The 18495-nt window shown below is 41.4% G+C and overlaps 1 protein-coding gene across 2 annotated transcripts in view; it reads right to left on the bottom strand.

Moving 5' to 3' along the window:
- Positions 1–18495, bottom strand: part of RASA3 (RAS p21 protein activator 3) — a 284524-nt gene that overhangs the window by 40660 nt on the left and 225369 nt on the right. For both annotated transcript variants that reach the window (XM_054010897.1, XM_054010887.1), the window contains exons 6-7: positions 3950–4030; positions 2401–2473 (exon numbers count right to left, since the gene is read on the bottom strand). In XM_054010897.1, the coding sequence (XP_053866872.1) occupies positions 2401–2473; positions 3950–4030 (154 nt within the window). The remainder of the gene's footprint in view (positions 1–2400; positions 2474–3949; positions 4031–18495) is intronic.

The raw sequence follows: 18495 nt of genomic DNA, 5'->3' as shown, positions 1-18495 counted from the left end.
AAATCATTGTAATTTATTTATGTAGAGTTTTTTTTTCCCCCAGACTCAATAATAAAAATAAGGTACAGTTGTTTCTATTCTTTACTGGATCTAAACAGAATAGAAACACAAATAAGGTGCTTTTCAAATTCTTGTCTTTTGTTGTGGTTTTTTTCTTTTGCTTTTTGGTTGCTATGTTTTTTAAGATTTGCTAGCTAGTAAGTCTGCTGCTGCAAAACATAACATTTGTATGTTTGTTAATATCACAGCAAATTTACTCAGCTCTGGCAAGGCAGGGGACAAATTAAACCGTAGATTGGGAGGTGGGTAGGGAGATAGTGGGGGCCAGAGATGATGGGGGGATGGATGGGAGCTGTGGAGGCAGTGGGAGCCAGGGGCGATGCGGGGTGGTGGTGGTCCAAGGATCGGCACCCATGGCCAGGGTCCAGAGCCAGGGGCCGAAACCCCACGACCGGAGCCTGCCACTCGCCACCCCAGGACTGAAGCCCAAAGCCCGAGCCTCAGCGCCCACAGAAAGGTGGGGAACTCACTGGCTGCCTGCTTCTCTGGTGTCTGCGGCTCTGAAAGGGGGCAGAGTGCAACCCCTGCTGGTGGCCCTGGGGGAGGGGTCACTGCTTGACTCCCCTTTCCCAGTCACTGCCTAGGAGGCTGTGGCCACAAGAAAAGCCCCTGGTGTCTGCATGCGGCCACAGTGGCTGCATTTGAGAAACACTGCAAATAGGCCCCTTTTAATGAAGCAACAGCTAGGTTCACAGATACTAACATACAGTGGTTTAGCTCCCTTTAAGCTTTCACTAGATTTTTAAAATGCCCCCCACCCCCAATGTTCCAGGATTAGAAGGTCCTATTTATTGACACTAATGCTCACATCGACCCCTTAGAAGTGAGCCATAGGGCAAGCCTCTAAGGCCAGGCCTACACACAGAAGTCGCATTGGTTTAACACACCTGTGTGGATACCTACTGGTTTACAACTGGTGTATATTGGTTCCACTTGCATCACTAAATGTGAGCAGATTCTAATTAAACTGGTGCAACTCTTGCCGGTAGATAAGGCCTCCCTAGTTTTGTTGCTAGGTGCATAGAGACCACAGTGAGGAGGGCATTCAAGAGAGACAACTGAGAATTTATAGCTACTTTGGCTCTCAGCAGCTGTGGAAGGTATTAGTCCCTCTCAATTAGCTGGTGTGTGCTAATTATTCTTGAAGTTAAAGGGATTTACTCAGGCCTTGTTGATACTAGGAAAGGTTTGCTGGTATAGCTATACCCTCCTACACAGACACACTTTATACTCGCTTTTGCCAGTATAACTGCGTCTGCAATAGGGCTTTTACCAGTATAAAAACATCAAAAATCACATCCCTAACTCCTATTTCTATACTGGCAAAGGTTTCTAGTAGACCAGGCCTCTGAACAAAATAAGCTATACCAGCAAAAGGACTTTTTTTGCCAATATTACTCCTAACTGACATAGCTAAACTGGCAAAAAATGTAAGTGTAGACCAGGACCAAGTTATCCATGATAAACTCTCCCTGAAAATAAAGATAAAAGACACAGAATGAAAAACATCCAAAGAACTATTCCGGGGTAGGGATGAGAATTATATAATCTATATATCAGAGGGGTAGCCGTGTTAGTCTGGATCTATAAAAAGTAACAAAGAGTCCTGTGGCACCTTAAAGACTAACAGATGTACTGGAGCATAAGCTTTAATAATAATAATAATAGTAATAATAATAATAACAATAGCATAAGCTGTTAGTCTTTAAGGTGCCACAGGACTGTTGCTTTTTACATAATCTATATAATCTCTCTCTATATACCTATTACTCCTGCTAAGTAAAAGAAAAAACCCAGCACTTCTAAAAGGGTTACATTTTGCTTTATCTAGACTCATTTAAAAATGTTACATGTTACATAGGCTCTAAGGATTTTATGCAGTTGAATTGACGGGAAAGATTTGGTGTTACAGAACACTAGCATGCATCTGAAACTTTCAGTCTTGAATGGATTTCCCCCGTTGCTTTTAAAGTTCTTTATCTTCCTTGCGAGACAACCCTCCCACCTTTGGCCAGGGAAGACAGGGTGGAGCAGCTATAAAACCACAGTCTGGAAAAAACTCACTTTGCAGAACTAATTCAAAAACTGTCTGTGCCGGGCGGGACAGAAAACTCTGTTGAGGAGGAAAGACTACCTAGAGAACTTGACTCCAGTCACCTGGAAAACTGACACGCTGCTGCCTCAGCAGACATCTAGTCTGATCCGGGATACTACTGGCTCTGCACTGTGCTTTGAAAGAGTCTTCAAAGAAGACCGCTGGCACAAGATGGAGCAGGATGCCGTGCCAACTATCTACAGTGTAGTATTTCAGCTTATCGCTCATTCCTTTGAAATACCAACCTCAAAATAAAACACTTCATCAAACTGCGGATTGTTCGTCTTCTTTTTAACTTTAGTCTTTTTGGCTTCAGATCTGCATGGACATAAAGAAAAGTGAACATTAGCAGAGGTGTCTGGTCCTAATGAGCAATTACCAGAACGCAGAAGTAGCCTATTTGCTTTGATTTGTTTTATAAATTCCACGCAGCATGCAACGAGGCACACCTCTTTATGGGGGAGAATATCCCATGCACACGGATTTCATAAATCAATTAAGTATCCACAGTTGTTATCCACATACTGAAATGTGAGCTCTTGGGCCCCAATGCTGTAAGTTGTTCTGTCCAAGAACAATTATTGGGCAATTATTAGACAATGGAAAGGACTAAGCTGCATGCTTCTGAAGACAGGAAGCAAAAGAAAACTGATGGGTGATAGACAGTGTTGTTTGCCTTCAATTCCCTAGCAAGTGGAATCATAACAGTTCAGTTATACAGTTTAACGGGATTTTTTTTTGAAGGGGCGGGGGAAGAGGCATATTTAAGACAGTCAAGACTGATGAGCCAGCCAAACCTCATTCCAACTATAATTTCAGTAATACTCAACTGGCGTCATTTAAAAAGATTTCACTTATCAAATACAGTAGTTAAAAACAACTACTGAATAATATAACCCAAATACAGTACCACCTGTGATGGGCACAATAAGATACCTGATCAGAGAATAAGAAGATGGACCAATCAACCTTCAAAGACTGCTCCGCAGCTGAGACAATGATTTGTCAAGAATGGCTCTCATTCATAGCACCCCTCCACCCCTCCAAGTTCCATTGTAAAATACTATGAAGTATCTGTGTCATGAGTTTGAGGTCACCCAGAATAAGAACTCGTGAGATGATTCCCCTGATAAGCAGGAGCACAAATTGCCACTGACATGTTGAATAATATAAAAAATTGAATGATGGAATGTGCAAATTTAACCTCAAATTTAACATGACTATGTTTACAGTTAGGCTGAACAAGACTGGTGCAGAATAAATAATTCAATAGACGATATTGTGTAAGACCCGTTCTGCAGTTTTATCCATTCTGGCGGATCGTTATACCCACACAGATTAAATTACAGGATCGAGCTGTGCATAGCACTTTCCACAGGTATTAAGGAGCTGAACTACATAACTGAGAAGACCCCAAATGTTCAATTTCATATTGGAATAAAGCACAAGTAAAAAGCTGTTATGTATTCATTTTTCCTCTCTTCCCCTCCCCACTACTGCAAAATGGACAAGCAATTTGGTTGAATACTGATCTCCAACTGCCAAGTGAGAAGCTACACAAATTAAGCTTGACCACAAATTATATACTTTTTAATGTTCAAAGCTTTAAAATAAGCAAAACTGCAATAAACCTCAAGCGACTTATAGTTGATTATATTATATTATATAAATAAAGTAGCAATGGCCAAATAAATCCTCTATCGATTTTAGAATGCAGATTTCTAATAAATAAAAACCCAAACCATCTGTTATGAAGCCTTACAAAATGGAAGCTCTTTAGTTTTCAATACTTGCCTGTTTGGTCCTGCTAAGGTAACTGTGGCATAGGGATCACATTGTCCATTCACTATTGGGAGGCCTTTGCATTCTAGAACTCTGAAAGAAGAACAAAAGAGAACCAGATGAAATAAGAGGAGCTTGAAGGAACAACAAAAGTTAGTGTCTTCTCATTTTCAGAATGCTCCTTATTAAGGGATACAAATGGTGCTAGCATGAACCTGTATCCTTTTTTTGTCTTAGACCAAAAAATTTTTTCCCAGTTTAAAGTAATACCATCATTAAAGTCAGAAGCCAACATTAAACTACAGAAGAGTCTTAATTTGAAGTTCTCTTACAACACCCGAAATATCAGTAACAATCAACATTTTATGAAAGTAGCTACTATAGATATGGAGGACACAGCGACATTCATATGAGAGTTCATATCAATCACTATTTACTTGTACATGTAAAAAAAATACTGTTTAATATGAGAAAAGACTGCAGAAAGATCCTGGTATCAGACAAATCGTTACACAGTGTTACACGCACAAAAGCCTATGTGCTTTAACAAAATTTAATATGCCAGAATACATAGCCAATCATGACAAACCCATCTTTTCCCAAACCAGTAAAACATCCTAATAACGAAACTCAGAAAGAATGAACAAACATGATTTTCAGTTCTGCTTTCCAGAAGTTAGTGATGTGATACCAAAGAGACAGAATGCAACTAGAATGGTTGAGTCACCCTGCTCTGACTTCCTCCAAGCAAGGAATCTTTTAAGATGAAAAATCTACAGCTCTAACTTCCATGTTCCCACCCCACCCAAAGTGGGAACTAATATAAGGTAGTGTAGTTTCAGGTTTCACAATTTAAAAAGCTCTCAAGGAATGTAGCACTTATTGGTAAAAAAGGCAAAACAGCCTCTAGGATTCTCCCTTCTGCAACAACTTCCTTTTTGAGTAGGTGAGTTTGTTGATTTTTTGGGGGGAGGGGGGGAGGGAGGGAAGACTAGGAATAAATCTAGAAAGTGAAGTGATGAGGGATGGGTGAGCTGAGGAAGCTCATGTCTGAAATGCATAGAGAAGAGAGAGGCAAAAAGCAGGAGTTTGATCCATTTAAAAGTACTCCCTTCCCTTTGCAACTGGGTCAAATTACACTCTACCATGTGTCAATACATAATCCTGGGCTTACTATAGTTTTGGAATTTAAATTTATCTAGGTTGTTTTTGTTTACGGTGTGAGTGTTGTTTATATTTATTTATAACTTTTGTTTGCAATATGAGTATTATGGGTTATATTCTCTAGTCATCTGTGCAACGGAGAATCTTGTGCATACACACAGGACTCTCCATCGCACAGATGACTACATCAGCATAATCTAAAGTAGTTGGTGAAGTGGAGAGGGAAGATGGTAGGTTAAATAGATGTCACTTCCAGTTGAGGGACGATGCAATTTTTATAAATGAACACGTGTTTTCACACTGCAACTTGGCAAACATTGTATCAGTTCTAATGAAATTGTGTAGTACACTGATGCTGCTTTAGTCAATGAAAATCTCTAAGGACTGGTCTACATGGGAAAGTTATATGTTATATATATATAAGATAAGATATTGATGTAAACTGATATGGTTATACACCTCTACCCCGATATAACGCGACCCGATACAACACGAATTCGGTTATAACGCAGTAAAGCAGCGGTTCTGGGGGGGCGGGGCTGTGCACTCCGGCGGATCAAAGAAAGTTCGATATAATGCGGTTTCATCTATAACACGGTAAGATTTTTTGGCTCCTGAGGACGGAGTTATATGGGGTTAGAGGAGTACTGATAAAATTCCCTATGTGGACACACACTTATTCTGGAATAAGAGCATAAGAATATAAGAACGGCCATACTGGGTCAGGCCAAAAGGTCCATCTAGCCCAGTATTCGGTTTTCCAACAATGGCTAATGACAGATGCTTAAGAGGGAATGAACAGAACAGGTAATTATCAAGTGATCCATCTCCTGTCACCCATTCCCAGCTTCTGGCAAACAGAGGCTAGGGACACCATCCCTGCCCATCCTGGCTAATAGCCATTGATGGAACTAGATAAGTTCATGGAGGATAGGTCCTTTCTGAACTCTGTTATAGTCTTGGCCTTCATAACATCATCTGGCAAAGAGTTCCACAGGGTTGACTGTGTGTTGTGTAAAGAAATATTTCCTTTTGTTTGTTTTTAACCTGCTACCTATTAATTTCATGTGGTGACCTCTAGTTCTTGTGTTATGAGAAGGAGTAAATAACACTTCCTTATTTACTTTCTGCACACCAGTCATGATTTTATAGACCTTTATCATATCCTCTTAATTGGCCGACTCTTTTCCAAACTGAAAAGTCCCAGTCTTATTAATCTCTCCTCATATGGAAGTTGTTCCATACCTCTAATCACTTTTGTTGCCCTTTTCTGAACCTTTTCCAATTCCAATATATCTTTTTTGAGATGGAGCGACCACATCTGCATGCAATGTTGAAGATGAGGGCATAATATGGAATTATATAGAGGCAATATGATATTTTCTGTCTTATCTATCTGTTTCTTAATGATTCCCAACATTCTGTTTTCTTTTTTGACTGCCTCTGCACATTGAGTGGATGTTTTCAGAGAACTATCCACAATGACTCCAAGATCTCTTTCTTGAGTGGTAACAGCTAATTCAGACCCCATCATTTTATATGTACAGTTGGGATTACGTTTTCTAATGTGCATCTAATTTGCATTAATCAACATTGAATTTCATCTGCCATTTTGTTGCCCAGCCACCCAATTTTGAGAGATCCCTTTGAAACTCTCTGCAATCTGCTTTGGACTTAACTATCTTGAGTAGTTTTGTATCATCTGCAAATTTTGACACCTCACTGTTTACCCTTTTATTCCAGATCATTTATGAATATGTTGCATTTAAACTAAACAAAAAAAGGGCCATTTACTGCAGAATAAAAATGTCCACACAGGGAGTTATACCAGTTTAACTATACTGGTATAATTATACCAGTATAACAGAAAACTTTCCCATGTAGACAAACCCTAGGTACAGGCGCCGGCTTCTAATTTTCCCCGGGGATGTTCAACCCCCTGCTCGGCTCCAGAACCCGCCCCCACTCTAACCCTTCCTTTAAACCCCCATCCCCGCCCTGCCTCTTTCCGCCCCCTCCCCCTCACAGTGCCTCCTGCACGCCACGGAACAGCTGTTCCGCAGCCTTCAGGAGGCACTGGGAGGGTGGTGGGGAGGAGTTGATTGGTGGGGCTGCTGGCAGGTGGAAGTGGGGGGGAGGAGCTTGGCTGCTGGTGCTAAGCATCCACTAATTTTGGAGCGCCCATGGAGTCGTACCTATGACCCTAAGCCCTTCTGGGCAGGACTGTCTTTTTATTTGCATTGTAAGATACCCAATATACTTTATTCTTACTATTTTTCCAGCACCTCAATGTACAGTTTACTATTGTACAAAAATAATGCTAAGTTTGTGACAATTAATAAAAGAAAATTCAAAGTTACAGCTAATGTTCTTTAACTTTATCCACAAGCGTAGGAATTTGGAACATATGGTATATAATGTCACATGCTGTTTTACTGCAGAATTCCTGTAAAAGATATATATAGAGAGAGAGTTTGGCCTTAATTTAAACAACCCAGCAAAAATGAGGAAATTTTTCAAATCTTAATGTTATTAAATAACAATTCCCATGGAAGGACAAATTTCATATTTTGAACCAAAGCCAAACACAGTACAGTTTTTAAAATACCAAACCAAACCTTAAAATATTTACTCCTAGGCAAAATCTTTATATGGTTCTGAATACTCTGGCGAAACTGAAGTTCAAGATCAACAGAAGCCGACACCTGGCCTAGAAGGAGATACCTGCTGGTTTTATTTCTGCTCTGCGCTATGACCCTTTTACGTATGCACCTTCTGTATACACAAGAGACTTAAGAAGTCCTCTACAGGTCTGGCTTAGCAGCCTGCTGACACCCCAGAGTGCTGCCATATAGGAGCTGAATTCGAGACACAAATTCTGCGCTGAGCAAGTTGGAACTGGAAGACTCCTCTTACCCCCACAAATCAGAGAGCATGCAGAGTGGTTCCTCTGTCTAGAGGAAGTAGAAATAGGGGTGCATGTTTGGTTTTAGCAGGCTTAAAATAATTCCAATCACCTACAGCAAGTTCTACTTTTTAAATTCGAATAGCACAGATATTACTAAAAGTGTGACCAAACCACATTCCTAATTGAACTGAACAATTATTAAGGGGAGAAAAGCCTACTCCCACTCAAAACTATGTACCAATGACAAACACATGCCCGCTCTGCTTTCCCTTAAGGATGGCCAAGAAAATGAAACGCCATCTCAAGAGGTTTATCTCAGGGAGCAGATTTTCCACTGTTCATGAATGGATCATTTCCAATCCAGCTCTCCTGCAATACAGGATGAAATATCAGAAGTCTAAGATGAAAGCACACCTGTGGGCGTATAGAATATTCTGCCCCTTTTAGTAGGAGTACTTCTAAAAACCATGAAGGCAGAGCTCCGAGAGGTACTTGAACAGTCAAGATGAGTTTGAGTTCAAGTGTAAATGTTCTGTTTCTTTTGTGTGTGCAGAGGGAATGAGAAAAGCAAAAACAACCTTGAAAGAAACAATATGTAGAAAAACAGGAAACAGATGCTGACATAAGCTGCTCCAATGCCTCTCAGGTAATTTAAAAGCAGTTAACATCTAAGGACAGAGAAAGTATGCAACAGACTCGAGTTTCTGATTTGAGGGAGGGGAAAGGAAGCTTGAAGCGAAGTGAATTGTTGCTCCCACATTTTGTTGAGCACCAGTGAGAGATGCAATAAAATTCAGCAACGCACAACAGGGTTTAATTCACAGCTTTAGTGCACGCTCACCAGCTGTGGAAAATTGTTGTAACTGCAGAACTGCTTTGAATTATGGGCCTCTTTCTTTAGTCACAGGGAAGTTGTCAGGTAAATGAACAATCCCACCTCTGCCCATTGCTGTAATCCACAAGCAGCAAAGGTGTTAGAATGAATAGCTGCAACTTTGTTCTAACAATCACATTAAGATCTGATTCTGCTGGATAAAACATACCTGTCTAAAAACTACACAGAACACCCCTTCGCTTCTTCTATAAGGGAATGATGGTGGCTGGGCACCAACTTAAAAAAAACAAACAGTCAAAAATGAAGTGCTTTTACTTTATTTGCAAAATTAACATTAACATTACTTATGAGTGCTAGATTAATGAATGGAAATGACAAGTTAAGCAAGGTATTTGTACCCAACACAAGTTGTGTGACTAAAGAGACCCAAACACAAAATGTCTGGCTGCTGCTGCTAGAACCTTTCCAGTCCAGCTGATAATTACTGATCATTGTTAGAGTCTATAGCTCAGCTGATAGTGACTGAGCCACCCCTTGGAACGACAGAAGTTGGGCTAGAGTGGAGTTATTGGTGAGAAAACTCTTAATGCAGCTGCCTCACTATTTTCTGCTTGTGGTTTATAAAATTAGCAGGTTTCAAAGAACAAGAACAAAACGATTTCAGCTTTCAGTGTGGTTCATAACCTAAACCGTTGCAAGGGCAAATTCCCTGAAGAAAAACATACATACACACACTTTAGAAATAGTCCCCGTTCTTTACACTGAGTGATACTAAAATGCATGGGGATGGGAAGGTAAAGGAAGGATAAACATTTCTGAACAGAAGACAAAATAGCTCACATTTGACAACATTAATATTTCTGCTGCGTGTGGGCTTCCAACCATGAGGTGTAATCACTACCAATTGCCAACAGAATAGTGAATGGTGCTGCTTATATAGAGTTTCCCTATGCCGTGAATCATTCAGCAGAGCTACAAAAGGCAGGTTAATCCAAGCATGTAGACTCCCCATCCCTTCCTTGAAGGAGAATCAATTATTTGAAAATGACATACCTTTCTCATTATTCAAGGGTGCATGTTGTGTGGGTACATGTGTGTGAAGGAAAAGAAAGAGCAATATTCCCAAAGTAGTTCCAGTTTGAGACATTGGGTGAAATCCTGGCTCCATTCAAATCAATAGCCAAACTTCCCTTGACTTGAGTGGGGACAAAATTTCACCCACTATTTTAAATGTGCACTATCTTAGCAGGGAAAGGGCTGCACAGTATTCCTTGTTTCCTTCACAAAGTTTTCCATATGAACATCTGGGAGCCTCGGGACACTGAGATTTTTACACACAGAATGCATATCATCTTCAATGGCATGGCATGTCAACCTGGTTTCAACTTTTGGCTTACTAGTGAAGTACAGCCAGATGAGCTAGGCAAATACTAAAGGCAATTATTCTGATTTTTCTCCTAAAAAACCCTAAAAATTCCATATTAAAAAAGAAACAGGAGAGAAATCGGGAAATGCCAATGCTAACATTACAAGCCAGCTTTAACTTTGCCCTCCTTGTTTGTGTGCATTATGACCTAAATTCAGCAAAGTCCTTTACCATGTGCCTAACTTTAAGTGAAATTTTACAATGCTACAGGACAATATAATCGTTGGGAATCATTAAGAAAGGGATAGATAAGATGACATAAAATATTATATTGCCTCTATATAAATCCATAGTACGTCCACATCTTGAATATTATGTGCAGATGTTGTTGCCCCATCTCAAAAAAGATATATTGGAATTGGAAAAGGTTCAGAAAAGGGCAACAAAAATGATTAAGGGTATGGAATGGCTTCGATATGAGGAAAGATTAATAAGACTGGGACTTTTCAGTTTGGAAAAGAGACGACTAAGGGGGAATATGACAGAGGTCTATAAAATCATGACTGGTGTGGAGAAAGTAAATAAGGAAGTGTTATTTACTCCTCATAACACAAGAACTAGGGGATACCAAATGAAATTAATGGGCAGCAGATTTAAAACAAACAAAAGGAAGTATTTTTTCCACACAGTGCACAGTCTGTGGAACTCCTTGCCAGAGGATGTTGTGAAGGCCAAGACTATAACAGGGTTCAAAAAAGAACTAGATAAATTCACGGAGGATAGGTCCATTAATGGCTATTAGCCAGGATGGGCAGGGATGGTGTCCCTAGCCTCTGTTTGCAAGAAGCTGGCAATGGGCGACGGGGGATGGATCACTTAATTACCTGTTCTGTTCATTCCCTCTGGGGTATCTGGCATTGGCCACTGTCAGAAGACAGGATACTGGATCTTTGATCTGACCCACTATGGCTGTTCTTGTGTTCTTAATACACAAAGACAGGGTGACCATATTTCCCGATGCAGAATACGGGACACCTGGTAAAATTACTCATATTCAAGAGACTTCAATGGCAACCAATCAGAACTATATAGTACAAATGTTCAAATTAACATCAAGTTGACTGAGCCCCTGTTAAGAAATTCTGAGTAGTTAGATTACACTGCTCTACAGCCAAAATGCTTCTGAAATAAATGTAGTCAAACTTTACTAATTCTGGGTCACTGAGAACGAAAATGATGCTTAAAATTGTTGATTGGCTCTAGTTTTCAAGATATGCTATTGGGTCAGTATATACGATCCTTGACTTGGGAATGGCGGAGGATAAGTGAGTTATAAAGGGAAGGGAACTCAATTTAAACCAGAAATGACTAAAATACATCTTTGACTGGATCTATGAATAAATCTATGACTGGGTTTGGACAGTACTTGCTTTTTAGGCAAAACAATGAATGATGCAATCTGAAGCTGGTATTGCGTCATACATGATATGAATTGCATCATGTTATTCCTAGAAGTCATGGATGATGCAATCATAACAAAGTTTACATCACTCTGCTGAACAAATTGCCCTATATCAGCTCTAGAAATCATACAGTGTCATGCTCTCTTATTTGTCAGTGTTTGATTTTGCAAAGGGACACATTTCTGTTTAGCCAAAGTGAGCAGAGATGCCTCGTGCTTCTGTGAACAGTGCAGATAACATCTGCTATGTTTGTGGTAAAGTGATTTTTGCATCACAAAAGTGCAGTATAACCACTATGGTTAAGAAAGCCTATCACCTTTCTTTTGGCTGCAAAATTGGAGATCAGGACAAGAGGTGGGCCCCACACATATGCTGCAACACTTGTGCAACAAATCTTCGCCAGTGGTTGAACAGGAAAAGGAAATCTATGCCTTTTGCAGTGCCAATGATTTGGAGAGAGCCAACAGATCATACCAGCAATTGTTACTTCTGCATGGTGCCTCCAGTTGGGAAAGGTGTGTCAAAGAAGAAAAAGTGGACTGTGCATTATCCAAACATCCCATCAGCTATACGCCCAGTACCCCACGGAGAAGGACTGCCGGTTCCTGATGCACCAGAATCATTCTCACTTGAGTCAGACGAGGAAGAGAAAGACGATGAAACTTCTGGTCTTGAACCATCAATGTCACAGGACCCACATTTTCTCCCATCCTCCTCCTCCTGAACCACACCTCATAACACAAGGTGAACTGAATGACCTTGTCAGGGATTTGGAACTACCCAAGAGTAAGGCAGAGCTGTTGGGCTCCAGACTACAGCAGTGGAATCTCCTGGCAGGTGATGTTAGGGTTTCCATGTTCCATGACCTCAAAAGCATCTTGTCCCATTCTTCTTCATGGAAGGTGATCTTGTAGCCTGTAACAACATCGATGGTGTGATGGCAGCCCTCAACATCGTTCACGATCCAGATGAGTGGAGACTGTTCATTGATTCATCGAAGACTAGTCTTAAAGCTGTTTTACTGCATAATGGCAATGTTTTGCCATCAATTCCAGTTGATCATGCAGTCCATATGAAGGAAACCTATGACAACATGAAACAACTTTTGAGGTGCATAAACTATGACCAACATCAGTGGCAGCTTTGTGGCGATTTGAAGGTTGTTGCTCTCTGGCTTGGTCTGCAGACTGGATACACAAAGTACTGCTGTTTTCTCTGCGAATGGGATAGTCGTGCAAGAGATTCCCACTACATCAAGAAAGATTGGCCACTCCGACAGTCATTGGAGCCTGGGAGGAAAAGTGTTCAGCATCCACCACTTGTTGAATCAAGGAAGATTTTGTTACCACCCTTACACATCAAGCTGGGTCTGATGAAGAACTTTGTCAAGGCCATTGACAAAACACAAGCAACTTTCAGGTACCTCCGTGGAAAATTTCCAAGGTTAAGTGAAGCTAAGATAAAGGAAGGTGTCTTTACTGGTCCTCAGATTCGTGAACTTTTTCGAGATGATGCATTTGACCATGCACTGTATGGCAAGGAAAAGACGGCATGGAAAGCCTTCCAGTTAGTGGCAATAAATTTTCTCGGAAACAACAAGGCAGACAACTACAGGTTGTTGGTGGAAAAACTCCTCAAGGCATACAAAAGCATTGGTTGCAACATGTCACTAAAGATACATTTTTTGCACTCTCATCTAGATTTTTTTCCCACCGAACTGCGGAGCAGTGAGCGACGAGCACGGCGAGCGATTTCACCAGGACATTGCAACAATGGAGAAATGCTGTCAGGGCAAATGGAGCCCATCAATGCTTGCAGACTATTGCTGGACAGTGACAAGAGATGCTCCATTTAATGAATACAAGAGACAAGCCAAGAAGCGCCGAGTAGACACTGAATAGGACTAAACTATGTACATAATAGATTTTTGCCTTTTGTTTCCTAATAAAATTTATTTATATAACCCTTTTGCTGATTTTTAAAGTGTTACATAAACAGGACAGGTGAAATATTATCATGTAAAGCAACCATAAACACATGAAAAGACCTAGGTTTACAATTTATGATTAAAACTCTACTATCTACACAATATACATAGACATAAAATGTAAAAACTTAAATATCTTAGAAACAGTAGCCAATCAGTTGTTTTGTCATATTTGAATTCAGCACATCAAAATACATAATAAATAGCACATTTTATCTCTGAAGCAGACGACTTCTCATAAATTGTAGACCAGTGTTATTTTTATTCACCTTCTTATCTTTAAGGCTTTAGGGTTCACGGGAGAGGTGACACACACACCCTTCCCCCCCATGGAGAGAGGTGACACATACACCTGGGGGCTGCTGTGGAGCCTGCAGGTCTGGGCAGCGAACAGGCTAGAAATAGCTTCCCCCACTCCAGAGTTTAGCCGAGTGGCAGAGAGGCTTCCCTGCGCCAGCACTGTGTGGGGCTTTGGCACATGCAGGGCTCGGCTCCTCCTGGCCAGCGCCTCGGGCCAGAGGGTCTTGGGCTTTCCCAGGGTGCCGGCCCAGCCAAAGGCAGTGGGGGAAGGAAGGAGCATGCTGACCAAGCTGCTGGTGAGCTGAGTGCTCCGACCAGGGGCTGGTTCTCTGCACAGCACTGGGAATGGGATGTGCCCCGCCGGGGAGATATGGAGGAGCAGCGGGGTTAGGGGGGCGAAGGGGCAAAGCAGAGAGAGGACAGCGAGAGGGGGAGCCTGTAAAGGGCAGATAGGTGGGTAGCAGAGTTGACACACAGCTGACTGCCGCCTGACACATGCCCACACTCACCAGCCACCACAGCTCGCAGCCAGTGTCGGACGGAAACGGGATGGGGAGGTGGGGCCCTGCTGGCCAAGAGCCAGCATGCGGCGGCGGGGGGCTGCGCGACAGCAGGGGGAGCAGTCCGGCCCTGCACACTGCAGCTTCAGTCAGCCACCAGCCTTGCACACCCACCCCCATCGTCAGCCACTGGACCCCCCCCACTCACCGCTGGTGGGTGGGCAGCTGGCGAGCAGCAGGACCCTCCAGTACTGATTGGGGGCTGGGGGGGGGCAGAAAATACAGGACAATTTGCCTGTTTTTAAGAAAAAGTCGGGATGTTTGCTGGAGGGCTTAAATACGGGACTGCCCCTTTAAAAACTGGACATCTGGTCACCCTATACAAAGACAATGCATAAAGTATAATGAATAAATAAAGTGCTAATGTAAGAGAAAAATGAGTTAAGACAAAGTTATTAGGAAAGAAGAATCAATATTACATTAAAACCACAACAACGAAATCTGAAGCATTTTTAATTAAATTAAATCTAAAAGAAAAATAACACCAACACTTGTATAAGTCTAACCTAACCCTATTTCACTGAAGAGATGTCCTCTAAAGTGGACTTTTTCCAGAGTTTCATTTTGTAAAACAAGAGTTTAAGAATTTTTGATTCACATGGATTTTTTTCCCCTCATTTTTCTGCTGCTAATAATATGAAAACCAATGAGAGAGGTCTCCACATTGTGGCTCAAAACACCAAGGTTGGCTCCTAACAACAGCTTTAGAAAGATATTTTAAAAAAATGCACACAGGACCATCTGGCATGCTAAATAAAGGAAGCAGAATAAAAACTGTGTGTCAACCATACTGTTCTCGCAGGACAGGAAGTTAATTCATTAGCAGTTTAATCATTTTATGAGTCAATTATAGAAGAGCTGTAAGCTCCCTTAAAGACAAATAAGAATAAAAAGCTATTCTGTAGTGTCAATATAAAAAAAATCTAGTTAAATTCTCGTAGTTGAAGACACCTCAAGGCCATTAATGAGGACACATGCAGGAACACACAGATGCTTAGTGGAATTTTAAACATGTGTACTTAATGACCATTACATCTGCCTTGGCATCAGTACTACATTTTATTACATGGAATAACAGTTCAAGCATGAGAGAGCAAAGAGAAATTACTGGTGAGGAGAAGGAAAGATTTTTAGAAGAAGCAGATTTTCAGAGGAGACAGAGACCCAAATGCAGGTAGCAGCATGACAGAAAGTGCAAAGCAGAGTGTGTGAAAAGAAACAAAGGGAGTAGTAAGGCAAGAGGAACAGAAGCAGCATACTGAATGAGTAGGGGAGTAGGAGGGAATAGATCCGAGATGTGAGGAGAGATGAAATTATGTAGGGCCTTGTAAGTGAAGTGAAATATTTCCAGCTGGATGTAGGAAGACAGGAAACCAGGTATTCAAGGAGTGGGTGACCTGAAAAGAGCCACTGTAGTGGCATTTGGGATAAAATGGTGTGGTTAGTGGGGAATGTGAGAAGAGAGGAGGACAGAATGGAGATGGTTATGATAAACAAGGACAGAGATGATCAGAGAGCCCAGACTGTGGGGATAGTGGATTTGGGCAATATTAAATAGAAGGAATGAGGGACTCTATATATGGGAGCAGAGTAAAAGGAAGAATCAAAATTAAATAGAGGTTGAGAGTCTGGGAGATGGCAAAGATGATATTGCCATGGCAGGTGTCACCAGCTGGCACTGCTTCACAGAAGTCTTCTATGATCTTTTTCTTAGCTTAAGAAGAAATTATCAGTCTTTGGAAGATATACTGTGTGGTATTAGTTTGGATATAATACAAGGTTCAAGGTAGATGGAGCTGTGAGAGCAGCAGGAGAATTTGTGGTCTGGCTTGGTCTCCACCTGGAGTCAGTCCTTGAGGCAGAGTTGTTCCCTGATACTGGGTTGTTATTCCTGAAAAAAAGGATTGCCTGCAGGATGTCTGACCATGTCATGTCAGGACTGGTGTATGTCTGCACACATAAAATAAGTTACATTTAGAATATACCCAGATTCCAGGTCACTGGTTTCTCTTTCCACTGGGAAGCCCATCTGGAAGGTCCTGGACATCCTCTACTGTTCAACAGATGGGTAACCATTATCAATATCAAAAGATGGAAGGTGAAGAGGGGTCAGGAGAACAAAATATAAGAAGCCAGTTCTGGAAAGACTGAAATTCAGTGGTGTGGGGACATCAAAGAGGAGATGCAAGGAACAGGAGAATTTCCGGAAATGGACAGATTTGGGAATCACCCACAGAGGTGGCAGGTGAAGCCATGGGAGTGGATCAGGTTGCCAAGAGAGTAGTGAGAAAAGAAGAAGAGATGAATCAAGATAGATGGAGAGGAGAGAATAAAGGAGCCACTTAAGAGGACAAGAAGCAAGGCAGAACAACAAAACACAACGGAGGTAAGCAAAAATGAAAAAAGTGTTCTAAAGAGAAAAGAGGGTTCAACTGCGAGAAAAGAACAGTAAGACAAAAGAAGCACCTTCTAGCCTTAGCTGAGAGTTCTCAAATTCTGACATGGTGGGCCAAATAGGGGGCAGAACTACTCCATGCTAGTCACAGACTGGGTGTTTTAAATAAAGATGTTGATAAATAAATAAGTAATGTGTATCTACAGACATTCCTAACTCTGGCTACAGCTGTCACAGGAAAGAGTACAGAAGATAAAGTCATCTCATCTCAGAACACATTTCTTCCAAAAGGCCTACAAACCCACAAACTGCCTGCAAATAAATGTTTATGCTTTGCGAACAGGAGCCTCTAACAGGGAGTTTTGAGAGGGAGTTTGGAAGGGGAGTGGGAAGGGGGCGAGGGACACTTGCCATTCTTTAAAACCTTTAAACTATAATAAAAACTTCTTGATTTAAACAAAAACCCTATCATTAACCTCGGTAGTTGTAGGGAAGGATAGGAGAGACGTCCTGGAGGCCAAATTTAGGCTGCTAGGAAAGAGATTAAAATCCAGGACCTCTATGGTGGCATTCTCAGAAATGCTTCCAGTTCCACATGCAGGGCCAGTAAGCAGGCAGAGCTTCAGAGTCTCAATGCATGGATGAAATGATGGGGTAGGCAGGAGGGGTTTAGATTTATTAGGAACTGGGGAAACTTTTGGGCTAGGGGGAGACTATACAGGAAGGGTGGGCTCCTCCTAAACCAAAGTGGATCCAGACTGCTGGCACTTAACATTAAAAAGGTTGCAGAGTAGTTTTTAAACTAAGAGATGGGGGAAAGCAGATTGCTGCAGAGGAGCACGTGGATCGGACAGAGACTTCCCTTAGAGGAGAGTCTATTGATAGAAATCTTTAGGTTTTAGTGAGGAGGAGAGGATGGAAGAGGATAAAGTATGGGCCAGATCAGATGAGAAACATTCACATAAAAAAGAATCTGACACATCAGAAAAGAGCAGACAAATAAAAAGTGACAAGTTTTTAAAGTGCTTGTACACAAATGCTAGAAGTCTAAATAAAAAGATGGGTGAACTAGAGTGCCTCATGTTAAAGGAGGATATTGATATAATTGGTATCACAGAAACCTGGTGGAGTGAGGACAATCAATGGGACACAATCATTCTGGGGTACAAAATATATTGGAAGGGCAGAACAGGTCGTGCGGGAGGTGGGAGTGGCACTATATGTGAAAGAAAATGTAGAATCAAATGAAGTAAAAATCTTAAATGAATCCACATGTTCCACAGAATCTCTATGGATAGTAATTCCATGCTCTGATAAGAATATAACTGCAGGGATCTATTATCGACCATCTGACCAGGACAGTGACTATGAAATGCTAAGGGAGATTAGAGGCTATCAAAATAAAGAACTCAATAATAGTGGGGGATTTCAATTATCCCCATATTGACTGGGTACATGTCACCTCAGGACGAAATGCAGAGACAAAATTTCTCAATACTTTAAATGACTGCTTCTTGGAGCAGCTGGTACAGGAACCCACAAGGGGAGAGGCAATTTTCGATTTAGTCCTGAATGGAGCG

The sequence above is a fragment of the Malaclemys terrapin genome, chromosome 1 (assembly GCF_027887155.1).
Source record: "Malaclemys terrapin pileata isolate rMalTer1 chromosome 1, rMalTer1.hap1, whole genome shotgun sequence".
Taxonomy (NCBI): Eukaryota; Metazoa; Chordata; order Testudines; family Emydidae; genus Malaclemys; species Malaclemys terrapin.
The sequence above is the reverse complement of the archived record's forward strand: the minus strand, read 5'-3'. Positions and strand labels throughout refer to the sequence as shown.